Genomic DNA, 14,964 nt, shown 5'->3' on the forward strand with positions numbered 1-14,964 from the left:
CCAAATCATAGTGAAACATTTTGAAGACATTTTAGAGGTAATTAAATTCAACTCATGTAATAACAAACAACACATTTGACTCAAGTGTGGTGTTGAAGTATTGTACAGTGGTATTGTAGTTATGATTAAGCTCATGTGTGCTCAGGCAGTGACAACCACTTCACAACTGCCACCTGGCCAACAGTGATTATAAAATGACACGATTATTGGCTGTATAACATGCCAATTTTTGAGATGTTAAAGCATGGGAAAAAATGACATTTTTGAACTTATGAAATATGGGAATAGTCCCAAGTTTGTAAAATGACCAGTGGCTTGACTAGAAAAATTAAAATATGATAAGGTTGCCAAGTAGAGTGAAAAATCATAGACTTCTAGATCTAGGGGAACACATTAAAAGGTCACTGAAGAAAAAATAAAAAATAATGATGATGATGGAAGTCATTTAGGAACTGTGGCAGAGGTTAAGGGCACAAGCTCTGTAGCCACATTACTGGTCTGAAGCCCTCTTACTGATGGTGTGACTTTGGGCAAGTTAATGTGCCTCAGTTTTCTCCTCCGTAAAATGCACTACTTATTTCTGAAAGCTGTTAATGTATGTACTGAGAAAAGTGCCTGGCACATTGTAAGTACTTGATAAGAGTTAACCGTTAATTATTATTTAGATCCACTGTGATGACCTTCTCTCTCTCCATATATATTGGTCAGTGAGACTGAGAAGTGGTAAATAAGATTATCAGGAAAAAAGCTTGTCCACATATCCCCTTTGGTGAATGTGAAGCACGGGGTTATAGGGAATCTGGCATTTAAGTGGGATTTCACAGGCTGGATTGCTGCCAGCAACCAAAATGATGCTCCTGCAGTCCCAACTTAAAACCACTCTCCGAGAAGCCCAGATTCTAGACTCCTTTAAGACCAGTAACAACTCTTAGTGGCAGGAAATTCTCTCTCATACCTAACTCATATCTTTTCAGCTAATTCTGAATTTATTTCTCTCTTGTAGAGTCATTAGCAAAAGTGCAAAGCAACTGGTTTCTATATAAGCCAGTGTGGTCTTAGGTGGCTTGCCATCACAGTTTTATTTTAAGTGCAGACACGTGTTCTTTGTCAAATACGGTGATACATTTTATATAGCTTTTTCATCATTCTAACCCATAGAAGATTGAAATAAGCTATTTTGGTTAGAGGAGAGGTAAGCCTTCAGGTCCTTTTTTATCTTCTTAATTAGAACAGTTGAAGAGTTCAGACAACTTGCCAGTGTATGAAACCTTAATGTTCTGTGCAAGTAGGAATACGGACCGGATTCACCTCTATACTAAGGTAAGCATTATGCAGATTCTGTACTTGAAACATACAAAAGACTTCCTTTTTTTTCATGTTTCATTGGAAATATTTAATTTCATTAACAATGAGATAGGTATCTGGTTCTTTTTCTTCTTAAGCTAATTCTAAAATTCCTTTGTTAAATCTAAAGATAATGAGAGGAAAAACAGCATATAGTAGTTAAGAGCACAGACTTCAGGGCCAAACTGCCTCAATTCATATCTGTTACCGAGTGTGGAATCTTGAACCTATTCCTTAACTCCTTTGTGCCTCGGTTTCCTCAACTGGAAAATGTGAAGAGAAGTTGTTGCAAGGCAAGGGTAACATGAACAAATTCCTATAAATCGCTTAGCACTATGGCTAGCCATAAGGAACTCTCAGTAAGAGCTCTAGTTGTCACACACACACACACACACACACACACACACACACACACAGCTACACAGCTACACAATGGCATATTATGCAGCTATTAAAAAAAGAACAAGATCTTTCCACTTGCAACAACATGGATGGACAGGGAGGGTGTGATGGTAAGTGAAATCAGTCAGACAGAGAAAGACAAATACCTCATGATTTCCCTTTTGTGTGGGAAATCTAAGAAAGCAAAACAAATGAACAAACAAAGCAGAAAAAGACCCCAAATCAGAGAACTAACTGGTGGTTACCAGAGGGGACAGGCGGGCAAAATGGGTGAAGAGGAGTGAAAATTACAGGCTTCCGATTATGGAGTAAGTCACAAGGATGAAAGTGACAGCACAGGAAGTACAGTCAATGATATTGTGATAGTGTTGTATCACACAGCTACACTTGTGTGAGCACAGCGTAATGTATAGACTTGTCAAATCACCATGTCGTACACCTGAAACTTATGTAACATCATGTCAACTGTACTTTGAAAAAAAAGTTAGATCCTTCTCGGATCATTTGTAGCAGCCACAGCACCATTGCAGAAGCCTGACTCTGCCCATCCCGTCAAATACATTCTAGGAAGCTTTAAAAATTTGATTGCTCAGTTGCATGCCATAGCCTAGGTTAGTGGTGCTCAAACTTTTTAGTCTCAGGAGCTCTTTGTACTTTCAAAATTTGTGGAGAACCCCGAGGAGCTTTTGTTCCTCTGAGTTATATCTGTGAGGAGAGTTGGCATTGTTTTACATTTTTTTAAAGATTTTTTAAAATTTTATTTATTCTAGAGGGACAGAAAGAGAACATGGGGAGGAGCAGAGGGAAAGGGACAAGCATGTTCCACACTCAGCAGGAGCTTGACTTGGGCTGGATCCCAGGACCCTGAGACCATGACCTGAGCTGAAATCAAGAGTTGGGTGTTTAACCAACTGAGCCAACCAGACACCCCTGCATTGTTTTACACTGTTAGCAATTTCTCTCGAGTTTTATTAGAAGACTTTGGGATTCTCCTATCTTATCTGTCCCTGGAAAATCACTGTGCATCTGTGAGAGGATGAGGGTGAAAGGGCAAATGTTGTCTTACCGTTATTATGAAAACACTTTTGCCTTTGTGGATCCCCTGAAGTGTTCTCAGGGCCCTGTGAGAATCTTTGGCCTAGGCAACCTAGTGTGAGTATTTGAGGAAAAACTTGCCGAGATGATGAGTACTTCTGTTTGGTCTACAGTATCAAATTTCTAATCTTTATAGGTACTAATAATATAATATTTATAACTTCATACCCTCATGAGCCAGCCTACTGAAAGAATGCCTTTTTTCAAGATAACTTAGATTACAGGTTTTACACTAAACCAAATAGAAATATAGATAGATGGCAGGTTATGTTATAATCTCCATTGCCAATTAATAATTAGAAGGGATTGCTAGAAGATTAGGAAATGACTATGATCGTGAATGCCAGAAGACCCACGCTGCTTCTCTCGTGGGACCACAGCCAAGAGAGAGACACCAGGAACGAAGCCAGGCAGTGAATGATGCTTCTCTTTAAGGCTTGGACCCCCGTCCCCAAGGCCTTCTCAGACCGCCATGTGAGAATAACAGAACTGGTCCCCAAAGGGGACTGAAGGTCAAGAAACCAAAAGGCAGACACCAGGCAGAGTACAACACAGAATTCAGAAGCCCTTAAACTTCTTACACTTTCTATTCTGTACAGTGAAAGCTCTGCATCCTGGGTCATCTGATCAATGTTTCTACATTCAATCAAAGTTCCACCCTTCGGGTGGAGGGAGGAGAGAAACCGCAAAGTCCTGGTGTGACAGCTTTGCTGGCCCATCTTCTAGTTCCAGCATCCAGCCTGTGTCACGTGGGCCCCCTCACCTTCTTGACTTCTCTCTTTTAACACTCTCAGGTGCATTTTTATGAATGAGCTAAATACTTGCGTGTCCCTTTACCGTAAAATGTTATTCAATCTTCTAAACATGAGACACTAAGCAAAGGACACACGAATGGGTCCATTCACAGCTATAAACTGAGCTGAGGCAAATCCGGAAGTAGGAATTTGGATAAAAACCCCTTAAAAGGAAGATCAGTAACAGCTGTTTAGCATCCTATGTTGTAGTAACAGTATCCCTCCAAAGAGCTATTCATGTTAGCCAGAATCCCAACTCTGATTCAGAGTTTAGAGTTAACCATTACATGTCTAATCTTTGAATCAATATGTTAAGCGCTTTTTGTGTGTTTTTTCCAAAGCGATTATGGAAGCTCTTTCTTTTGAGCTGAGGGAATTCCAGTATGGATTCAGCTTTTGTTGATGCAATGGATTTTCATATGCAGAGGTTTTTCTTCCCCTTTATGAAAGAAATGCCCATATTTAAACCTCATGTTTAACTACAGCCCTCTACGTGGTATTGTTACCCTTAAGAGGGAGAGCAGTGGGGCATTCCCCTTAAGAGGGGAGCCTGTCCACTCCCGTCACCCGGCATCTGTGCAGGGCAGCTGTGTGGGTAGAACCTTGTTACAGTGTGCTACCTTCATTTATCTGTTAGAGACTGGGAATGTTGTGCGGGAATATAATTCTTTACTTTTAAAATAATTAGTAGGGCCTACAGACCAGTTGGATTAATAATGCCTTCCTAATCTATAATCAGGATGGAAACCAAATGAACTGTAACTTCATTCCTTTGGATATAAAATTAGACCTTTGGGAAGACTTGCCAGCAACCTTTCAGCTGAAACAGAATCGCTCCTTGGTAAGACTAGTCCTATGCATTTGTTTTAAGTTAAAATCTGTTGAGTACTTTAAGACCATTTTGAGTTTAAGAAAGGCAAAGTTACCTCCTGGCCTGGTGCAGAGTCAAATCACTGGTCGCATTTTCGTCAGTGCGGGTGCTGCCTGTGATTTACCTTGGTGCTGAGAATAAATGTGAGATCTGTTTCCTTGGTGAGTGATCACACCTAGGGTTGCTGTTTCTGTGGATAGAATTATCCTCACATCGTTTAATTTCTCTTTCACAGGATTAGCAACTGTGATATTCGTATCTGACACAATCTCATTTTATCTCTGACGGTTAAGTTCTATCAATAACAAATTCTGAAAGCAGGGACGATGCCGTGCGGGGGGACCCTGGCACCCTCAGAAGCACCAGCCCACAGCCGTAGGCCAACGATCTGCTTGGGAGGCCTTAAGCCTCATCTGTGGCGGATTGATCCTCACTGCTAAGAAGGGCCAGTGCATGTGGGGCTGGCAGCATGCAGAGTACCACTTTCTACGAGAAAATAGCGATTACGTTTCTGCCCTTGGAGTGGAAAGCAAACATTGCCCATGGCTCAGTTGCACCCATCAAGGAAGAGGTAGCAGTGAGCTACTTTCTCTGATATCATTGAATCCTGATTCTCAGATTCCCAGAAAATAGCCAGTTACGTACAATTGACTAATAATAAGAGCAACACTGGTAAAAATGTCCCAGATTTATTGCTGGCTGTCTTCCTGTGAGAAGTCAGGTAGTCAGATAAAGCAGTTCTCAGATGTGGCACTGAAGCTCGCCGCTGCTCTAAGACTCGCTCTCCCCAAGACCACTTTTGCCGGGGCCCTGCTGGCTTTGTGCTTCTGACAGCCGGACCTCTTTCCGTCTCGCTGAGCACATTGTTGCCATTGGTCCCCGTGTGTGTTAAGGACATATGCTGGGTGTCCTGAAATGCACCTTTTGAGAGTCTTTGCGTTGAAAGAGACCTCTGCAGAACTGGCCACAGGTATTTCACAATAGATGTGAAGATGCATCAAACTGAAGAAAGCCTGAAATTGTGGCATTTGGAAACCTATTTGGGGATATAATAAAACAGCAGTTTTCTGATGGGATAAGGGGCTTTACTTTCAAAGGAAGATGCCTGGTGAGCTGGAAACTCTTTTCATTATCTCATGTTCTGGCAGATTTTGAGGTTTGTTCGAGAATGGAGTAGTCTAACGGCCATGAAGCAAAAGATTATCAGGAAAAGCGGGCAGCTCTTCTGTAGCCCACTTCTTGCTTTGGAAGAGATCACAAAGCAACAAACCAAACAAAATAGTACGAAAAGGTATGCATTGTCTTTCTTTTTTATTTTGTAGTTCATTATTTGTCATGGTTATTTCTGCCGCGGGCATGGCACAGTGTTGGGGGGCGGGGTTCTGAGACGTTTTATGTCATCGCTAATGAAGTAAATCCTGATGAGTTAAGAGAAAATCATACATAAAATAACAGCTTGTTTTATAGCACCATAATTAGATATTTTGTGAATTTGATCAGATCTGCTGGAAAGATCAGGTTTTCTGGGTCTTGGTTCCCATGAGTCCCCACTTATCAGATGAGACGCCAGTGACAGACGGTGTGACCTGTGACCTGCCAAAGCCAGGACACAGTTTACCGACAGGAAGACACATCCCTGTTAGAAGAGCCACTGCCCTGTGCTCCTGTAGCATGAATCTGGGTGCCATGCAGCAGGGGACCAGTTCTTGTCACATCAGCACCCAGAGGGTGGCAGGGAACTAGTCTTTTGCCCATGGCCAGAAGCAAAAGATCAAGTGTGTCCTGTCTATGTTTTACCTTAATCATTACAGGTTTTTTCCTAATCCCTGTACATGTACTTTCCTTTCTTGGCTACATAGTCATCTCTGCCCTGCTCAGGCATACCCTGTGGGACCTCAGGCCCCCTTCTCTGTAGACTGTCCCCTCAGCAGGAAGCAGCAATGCACAGTCCACTGTTCTGTTGCCCAGCTCCTGCATGGGAAGAGATCCCAACGCGCCAAACTGAACAGCCACGTGGCAGAACAAGCTCCTGTCACTCTTGCTGTCTCCACACACCAGTCATGGGTCTTCACCCCACCAGTTTACGGTCTCTAGCCTTGTCCATGCACACAGGTAAAAAACATCCAGCAATGATATGTGAGAAGATGCAGCTGATCATCCAGCTTGTATCCCTGTACAGTGACAGATCCCTTCAGCTGTTGCAAAATGTGGCATATGGTATAGTCATATGTGAGAAGAAGGAATGATACTTGTGATACATTATTAAGAGTAAAAATAAGTGTTAAAAAAAAGGATGGAGATACAGATATATGTAATTGCTGTTATGACACAGAAAGTATCTAGAAAGGTACCCTAGAAACTCTTACTAGAGGTTTCTTTAAGACAGTAGTTCTCAGCTGAGGGCACTTTGACTCCCCCAGGATGGCAATGTTAGGAGACATTTTAGTTTCTTATAATTAGGGGCTACAACTGGGGAACATGTAGTGGCTAGAGGCCTGGGATACTGCTGAAAATCCTACAGTGAACAGAACTGCACTCCCAAGCAATTATCTGTTTCAGAATGTTGACAGTGCCCCTGATGAGGGGTCTTGCTATAGACCATATAATAGAGGAGTCGTGGAGATAGTAGGGACTGTATACTTTAGGCCTGGATCGCAAACTCCTTTGACGAAAAGCAAAGCAGGAACCATAAATGAACACATGAGATCAAGTGTAAAACTAGAAAAGGTTGAGGTAGGGGGGAAAGTATGACAAATTGGGAAATGCCTAAACCATCTGAAGTCATTCAAATTCAGGCTAAAGGTAAAATACTATGTGAATCAGTTAAAGCCCTTTGACTGGTAGGATTTGTCTACAAGCTGCCAGTTTGGGACTCATCTAAACTCTTCCATAGTGCTTAAATATTTCCCATGAATGCTTATTACTTTATGTAAAAAAAAGACATTTAAAATATATGTGTATATTGATATATGTATATATACACACATGCACACACACCCCTACACATACAGATACCCACCCGTGTGTAACAGAAAGCATGATGCCTGCCTATGCTGTTCCTCTCAGTCCTGTTCCCTATATTTTCTCATTGTCATCACCACCGTCTTAGTTGCAGTATTGGTCTTCTCTATGCATGACCTTAATCTCCTTCTTAACTAAATTTACAGCCCACTCCAGCCATTTCTAGACTTGTTGCCTCCCCATCAGACATGGATGACCACTTAGAGAACCACCCAAGAAAGCTGGCTGAGCAGGTGTAAAAGCAGAAGTTATGAAACCAATACAAACCCAAGTCAGGCACACGGCGTTACCTATCAAATTTTATGGAGATGCTATATGAAAGCTAAGACCTGTGTCAAGCAGCAGAGTCATCAGTCGGACTTGTGTTTTCCAGAGCTCACCCTGCCAGCAGTTGCGAAATGAGATCAAAAGGGAGGACCTGAAATAAGGAAGCAGGTTGCATTGGCTTTCTTTTACTGCCTTACGTAACACATCACCACAAACTTAGCAGCTCAAAGCAACAGAAATGTATTCTTTCACAGCTCTGTACGTCAGAGGCCTGAGCTGGCTCTACTGGTTTCTCTGCTCTGGATTTTCTAAGGTTGAATTCAAGGTGTCAGCAGGTTGGACTCTCCCTGAGAGTCCAGAGTCCATTTCCACCCTCAGTGAGGTCGTTGACAGAATTCAGTTCCTTGTGATTGCAGGACTTGGGTTTTCTTGCTGGCTGTCAGAGTGCGGCTTGCCCTTAGCTTCTAGAGGCTTTTTTCTAGTTCTAACAGAGGAGTTCCTACATCCCTGGGCCAGCAATGGTGTGTCAAATCCTTCTCATTCTTGGAATTGCTCCCTTTCTTAAGGTCAGCTGATTAGTAACCCGAATCACATCTACAAACCCTTTACCACAGGACCTAGATGAGTGCTTGCCTGAATATGGGAGACAGGAGGAGTCCTAGGGAGAGATGGTTAAGATACTGCCTCCCACGTAAGTTAAGAGACATTAGGAGCGATGGGAATGGAGGAAAGAGGATGGGGAGTGGTGCCGAGAGGTAGATCTGGAGACCTCAGTGACTGATGAGAAAGCGGGAGAGAGGGAAGGCTCTAGGGAAGTGGACTTAGCAGAGCAATGAAAACAAAACTGTGTGCCCGCAGAGGGGTGTGCTTTGGGGAAGCGTGCTTGTTCTTGCTGGACAACCCCAGCAGGTCCCGTGACTTGGCATAACTGTGTCTCTCTTAAAGCAGGTGTGAGAGATTGGGCTGCGCAACAGCCCTGACTGGAAGTCTGTCTGAGGAGCAGGTAGACACTGGATGCCTTGCCCTCCCATTGTCCTACCAGTCTACTTTCTGTTGAAACTGAGCCAGGGAGGCACCAGCCTTGGAAACACCAGGCTTAGTAGAGATAAAGGAAGAGACGTTCTATTGGAAACCAGCACTTGCCAGGCCCCTTTCTTCACTTCCAGGGTACTACACACATTTTACTTCTGAGCAGAAAATTAGAGGATTCCTCACTAAAAAAATGGAATGGACTTAGAATAAAGACACACAGACACTAATTTTAAAGAGTGGCTAGATCTCCAGCCCGATTATCCTGCAGTGATACACACCATTTCGTGCACGGAACCCTTCCAAGCTCAGATTTTGCAGTTAGCTTTGAGTAGCTCTGTCTTAAATGTGAATGGAAGCCAAGGTCACCAGCTCTTGTTCCAGTTGCTTAGTTCCCATTTGTCAAAGGCAGGCCTGCTTTCCTTGGAGCCCTGTTGGGTTTAGGATGCCAGCGATTTCTTTTGACCCCCAAAGCAGGTCAGCATCCTAGAGCCCAGCACTGTTTTCACTGTTGTGGCCACTTTCCAACATACCCTTCTCTTCTCTAAAATTTGCCATCTAATACTGCCATGCCCACCCAGGAATTACTTCAGTAGGCAATGTTCTCCCTTCCCTATTCTTACCCTAATCCTTTTGAGAGGTGGTACACTTACATCAGCTTCCCAGCAAACCTCAATGGAAAATTAAATGGTGGTAACACAGCCATGTTTGAGAAGATGCCAACCTCCCGCTTTGGGGTTGATTGATCTCTTTCTTGTGGTTTCCAGAATTTTGTGCTTAAATCTCTTGTAGGAAAGGTTATTTTTAGCTCTTAAATCTCTGAATAGATTTCTCAGCATCTTTTAAAGTTACTGAATTAGGTCTCGAAGCTTTTAAACACTGAATAATACCTGAGGCAAGGCTTAATATCCCCTTGCCCCTCAAAGCCAGGAAGTGTTTGAGTTCATTAGAATCCACTGAAATACTTTAGTGAAGTGCTTTTGTCGAGGGAATGAAATGGTTGAAGAATTGGGGGATGAGGGGATATGGGAAATTTGGGAACCAAAAGGGCAAGTTAGAGAATTCTGGAAGAATTCACTGTGATTCTTTTTTTCTTTTGCTTTCAGAATAACACACCAGTAGAAATGCAAATATATGAAAAGAGGGTCACTCCTCCCAGGAGAAATGCAGATTTAAAGCTATAAGGAGATATGTATCACCGTTAGCAAAGATGTTTTTAACTGACATATCTTGTGCTAGTTTAAGTGTGAGGAAACAGGTCCTCTCCCACATTGCCAGTAGGCCCCTCTATTGGTTGGTATAAACCCAAAGGAGAGAGTGATGTGTCAAAATCTGTCCAAATTTAAAGCACCCAAGACCTTTGACCCAGCAATTCTGCTTCCAGAAAATTTATTCTACAAGGATTTAATGTGTAGAAATAAGTGTGGGGATATTACAGCACTATTTGAGATAGCAGAGACTAGAACAGCGATAAACATATTATATGGTTTATTGAAATAATGGAATAACATGTCATCATTAAAAAACAGGGCAACCCGTATGTACTAATCTGGAAAGACCTCTCGGATGTGTAGGTAAAAAAGAACAAGGTGGAGATTAGCGTGTTTATTATGCTACCATTTGCTTTAAAAAAAAAAAAAAGTATAATGAGGAGTGACTGCTAATGAATACAGGTTTCTTTCTGGGGTGATGAAAATGTTCTGGAATTAGTGGTGATGGCTGGACAACCTTGTGAATGAACTAGAATGCCCTGAAATGTAAACTTTAAAATGGGAAATTTTATGGTATATGTCAGTAAAAATACCAAGAAAATAAAAGGTACAAACCTATACACAGAAAAACATTCTAAGAGGATGTGTTAAAAACTGATCACAGAGGTAACTTTGGAGGAGGGATGGAAATGGATGGGAAACTTGCTCTTCACCACAGACACCACTGCCGACCTTTTGAATTTTGAAATACGTGCATGTATCAGCTAGTCAAAAATTAATAGTTTATAAAAACCAAATCTGTTATTAAATCTACTTTAACAGAAAAGCAAATTTCTAAGATCTTACCTACAATTACACAATTCCATTGTGATTTAACTTTAATTTTATTGTCAAGATACCAAATTAAGAAGTACTTGGAAATATGAAGAAATTCATGTTTAAACTAATTAAAAAGGAAAAAAAATTACAATAAGTGTAAACTACCAGAGAAAGTGGGCCATGCTAATTAGAAGAAATTAATTGGGTAATTGCATTTTACCTACTTAAATTCCCCCGTCACCTTTAATTGGAATAACTTTCCTCTTTACTTCCAGTCCCTAAACCATTGTGTGGTATCAATAGTGTTGTGTAATAAGGTTCTGAATCCCACATCAAGAGTGGCTTTATTTCAGTGGAAGATTCCATAAACCCTGTATGGCTGATAATAATGGAAACAGCCTTAGGAATATAGAAGATGTGATGAAACCTGATTAACTAAAAAGAGAGTCACTTTTCCCCAGTACGCTGATACCCTGTTGTAACTGATCAAGGTGGCTGAAGGAACTTGGATGAAAAGGCCAAGAGGCAGGTACACATGCAGTGAGAGATTCTCCACGCAGCATGGCAAGCTATTTACTCACAGCTGTCAGTTAGTTGGGCATGGATTTGGTTCTTATCCCTACACCCACTCCTCTTGTCCCCTAAGTGAAAACTGGTCCAGAGGATAATGAATGACTCTTGAAAAGACTTAGAAAAATAAATCTAGAAAAAACCACTTTGGAACAGAAATGTGTTTCCCACACATGGAGGCCAATGAAAAGGTAGGAAATATTCCCTAATATTGGTAATTAGCATCACGAAGGTTCCTGTCTTGCCTTTTTTCCTCTTGATTTTACAAGGAGGAATAGAAGCATGAAATAGAAAAACTTAGAAGAGAGGAAATCTACTCAACATGTAATTGTTTTAGATACATCACCAAAGAAGATGTTGCTGTAGCCTCATTGGACAAGGTGAAGAAGGATGGGGGCCGTGTCCGTCTCATCACAAAGGAGTCCGGGCCACAGGAACTTCCTACACAGTAAGGTTTCATTTATGAGGAGGACCATAGTACTATGTGTCCTCCTTCAGAGTTCTGTATTCATGTTTGTGATCATGCTTGACCTTGATGTGGCCACTTAATAGGTTAGAAAGAGCTTTCACGGTATGGTAGCTCTTCCATCCTCCTAGTAACGCTGTGAGGAGTAGGATGTCCTCACCTTAGACATCAGAAGGACCCTGAGACCAGGTAGACCAAGTGACCCACCCAAAGACACTAGATGTTCCCAGTCATGAGCTCTTTCTATCCCAAGAAGCTTTTTCTTTTTAATGCTTCTAACAAACAGCCATGGAAAATAGGCAAGCAGTTGCGGTAATTCCGTGTAGTACCTTTCAACATAATTGAGGAATGTGCCTTTTCCTTTTAACAAATTGAGTGCATGTTCTGTCGTGTTTCATTTCTCATTTTAATTTAGTCAAATCTGGATTTACCTGTAGAGGCACATACTTAGCAAGTCTTCCATTCCAGTTCCTAAAAACTCTGTTAGCACCTTGGCTCTGTCATTCTGTGGGTGTGCCTGTCTGCTGTAGGCCAGCAGGGACTGCCACAGGGTGTCATGGAAGCCTTAGTAGATGACCTCTCTGTCCTGCTGCGGTGTGTGGTCCCAACACATGCAGAGCATAGGAGCTCCAGCTTCGGGTGGGGTTTCACATTAGTCTGTCCTTTCTCAGCCTGAAAAAGAATTTTCTAACTTCTCATTTGCCAGCTTCCCAGGTATTTCCAAGTCTGATTGTTTAGCTTGAAGATATCTAAATTCCCAAGAGAGGCAGCATTTTTGTATTCAAATGAATTTTGTAACACCCCCATTCTTTCCTTTATTTGGCATGGAGCATGGAGTGCTGACTCTCTCGTTTCCGGAGCATCGAGTGCTGAGTCTCTGTTGTTTCCACACTGAAATCGCAGAATCTGTGGGTCCTGCATTTACTGTTTATCAGTACAGAACCTTTGAAGACCGTTCATTATTTGAAGTAGTGACTCTTTGGTATTAAGTGCTCATTAGTTACTTATTGCATGTTTTGCTCAATTCTAGAAAGTTCCTTTATGATGGAGTATGTGTCCCATTTCTAAATCCCTGCGAAGCCCAAGCTGTTCTCACTGGGAAGCCTTCTATATCCAAAGGCTATGTGCAAGCTGTGGATAATGAAGGAAATCCACTTTGCCTTCGCTGTCAGCAACCCACTTGCCAAACTAAGCAAGAGGGTAAAGTGAATGCTTGGGATTCACGGTTTTGCTCTCTGAAATGTCAGGAAGAGTTTTGGATTCGATCTAATAACAATTACCTGCGAGCCAAAGTATTTGAAATTGAACACGGTGTGTGTCAGCTATGTAATCTGAATGCACAAGAACTCTTTTTACGTCTGAGAGATGCCCCCAAAAGCCAGAGAAAGAATCTTCTGGATATTACCTGGATCTCAAAGCTCCCACTGGAACAGGTAAATTATAATTCTGTGACAGAAGTCTGCATTGTACTGAGTGATGAATATTGACTCAACTTTTTTAACTTTTTAATATGGCAGTTGAAATATACATACAAAAATAGAAAAATCAACCCACAGACCCATCACTGAATTTGAACAGTTATCAGCATTTTGCCTTCATTTTCATTTGTCCCTCACCTCAGTCATTTTTTTCTCCTGGGATTATTTTAGAGCAAATTCCAGACAAAATTTCTTTCTTTCTTTCTTTCTTTCTTTCTTTTTTTAAATAATCTCTACATCCATTGTGGCACTTGAACTCAAGACCCTGAGATCGAGTTGTATGCTCTACCAACTGAGCCATCCAGGTGCCCCTCATTTCCTCTTTAAAAACTTCCATTATGTACCTCTCACAGAGACTTCCTTCCACCCTCCTTTTTTTTGTCTCTTTTTAAAATATAATCCTGTACCCCAGTACCCATTATCATACCAAAACAATTATGATTACTTAGTAACTCCAGGTTTGGTTTCCCAGATTCTCAAAATACCTTTTTGCAGTTACTTTGTTCAAATTAGGATCTCAATATGATTCACACACTGCATTTCTTCATTATATCTCTTATTTTCCAATTAATCTATAATATCACCCCATTCCTTTTTTTATACCATTGACTATTCAAGAAACTGAATCATTTGCCTGTAGGATTTCCTACATTATGGGTTTGTCTTCCTGTATCCTCATGGTATTATTTGACATGTTTCCCTATCCCCCTGATTCCAGAATAATAGTTATAAGATATAGTGGCTTAATTAGATTCTGATTAAATTATTTTGGGAAGAGAGCTTAACAGATGATACATGCATTCCATCAAGAAGGACCTATGGTCTGGTTGTTCCACTTTTCATGATGTTAGTATTGAATGACAAGAGGAAGATAACCCCCAAAATATAGTTCATTACAATGAGAAGAAAATATTTATGTTCATCCCACTGTAAAATGTAATTTTGGCAGAGCAATTGGTGGAAAAAATATTACTCTTAGAAAACAATAACCAGTTTTCACTTTTATTTCCAAAATTCAACTGGTTTCTAATGTTGTGATCTAATCAGTTCTAAGTTTCAAACTAGAGAAAAATGTTTAATTTTAAAAGTCACTCCTGAGCCATTCTCTCCCCACTAAAGTAATGGATAAATTTCTGCCAGTTGGTCAAATCAGACATTTTTATTTGCCTAGTATCACCAAATTATGACAGAATTAGTTAAACATCTCTACAAAGATGAATTAGCATGACTTTGAGAGCTAGGGAAATACAATGTTTCTTTCATGATACCCAGAGTTCCCGAAATATCCTTTAGTCTAATTAGTGAGGGACACACGCACCCATCCCAGGGGTGTCAGCCAGACGGCAGTAACTGTCTGCTGCCCCAGAGCAGTCTTCCAGAAGACACACAATGAAAGGACACAAGGACATTCCTCTCCAGGAACAGAAGTTATTACATAGTATTCTATTAAAAGTGTTCCAAGGCTAGAGAGCACCATAGGGCTCAATTGGGGAGGACCAGTCCGGAGAGGGAGTGGTTGTTTTAAGAGTTAAATTTAGGATGCTGAAGACTGACCCCATGTGACTGGGAACTACTAGAAGAAATAGAGAAGCACCTC

General features: G+C 41.3%; 1 protein-coding gene across 5 annotated transcripts in view; it reads left to right on the top strand.

The window, feature by feature from the left end:
- The window catches only part of ZRANB3 (zinc finger RANBP2-type containing 3), a 332,973-nt gene that overhangs the window by 314,157 nt on the left and 3,852 nt on the right, over positions 1-14,964 (top strand). For all 5 annotated transcript variants that reach the window (XM_032354070.1, XM_032354071.1, XM_032354073.1 and 2 more), the window contains 5 exons: positions 1,229-1,320; positions 4,375-4,476; positions 5,655-5,797; positions 11,761-11,871; positions 12,920-13,322. In XM_032354070.1, coding sequence (XP_032209961.1) covers positions 1,229-1,320; positions 4,375-4,476; positions 5,655-5,797; positions 11,761-11,871; positions 12,920-13,322 — 851 coding nt within the window. The remainder of the gene's footprint in view (positions 1-1,228; positions 1,321-4,374; positions 4,477-5,654; positions 5,798-11,760; positions 11,872-12,919; positions 13,323-14,964) is intronic.

This window comes from Mustela erminea, chromosome 8 (assembly GCF_009829155.1).
Source record: "Mustela erminea isolate mMusErm1 chromosome 8, mMusErm1.Pri, whole genome shotgun sequence".
NCBI lineage: Eukaryota > Metazoa > Chordata > Mammalia > Carnivora > Mustelidae > Mustela > Mustela erminea.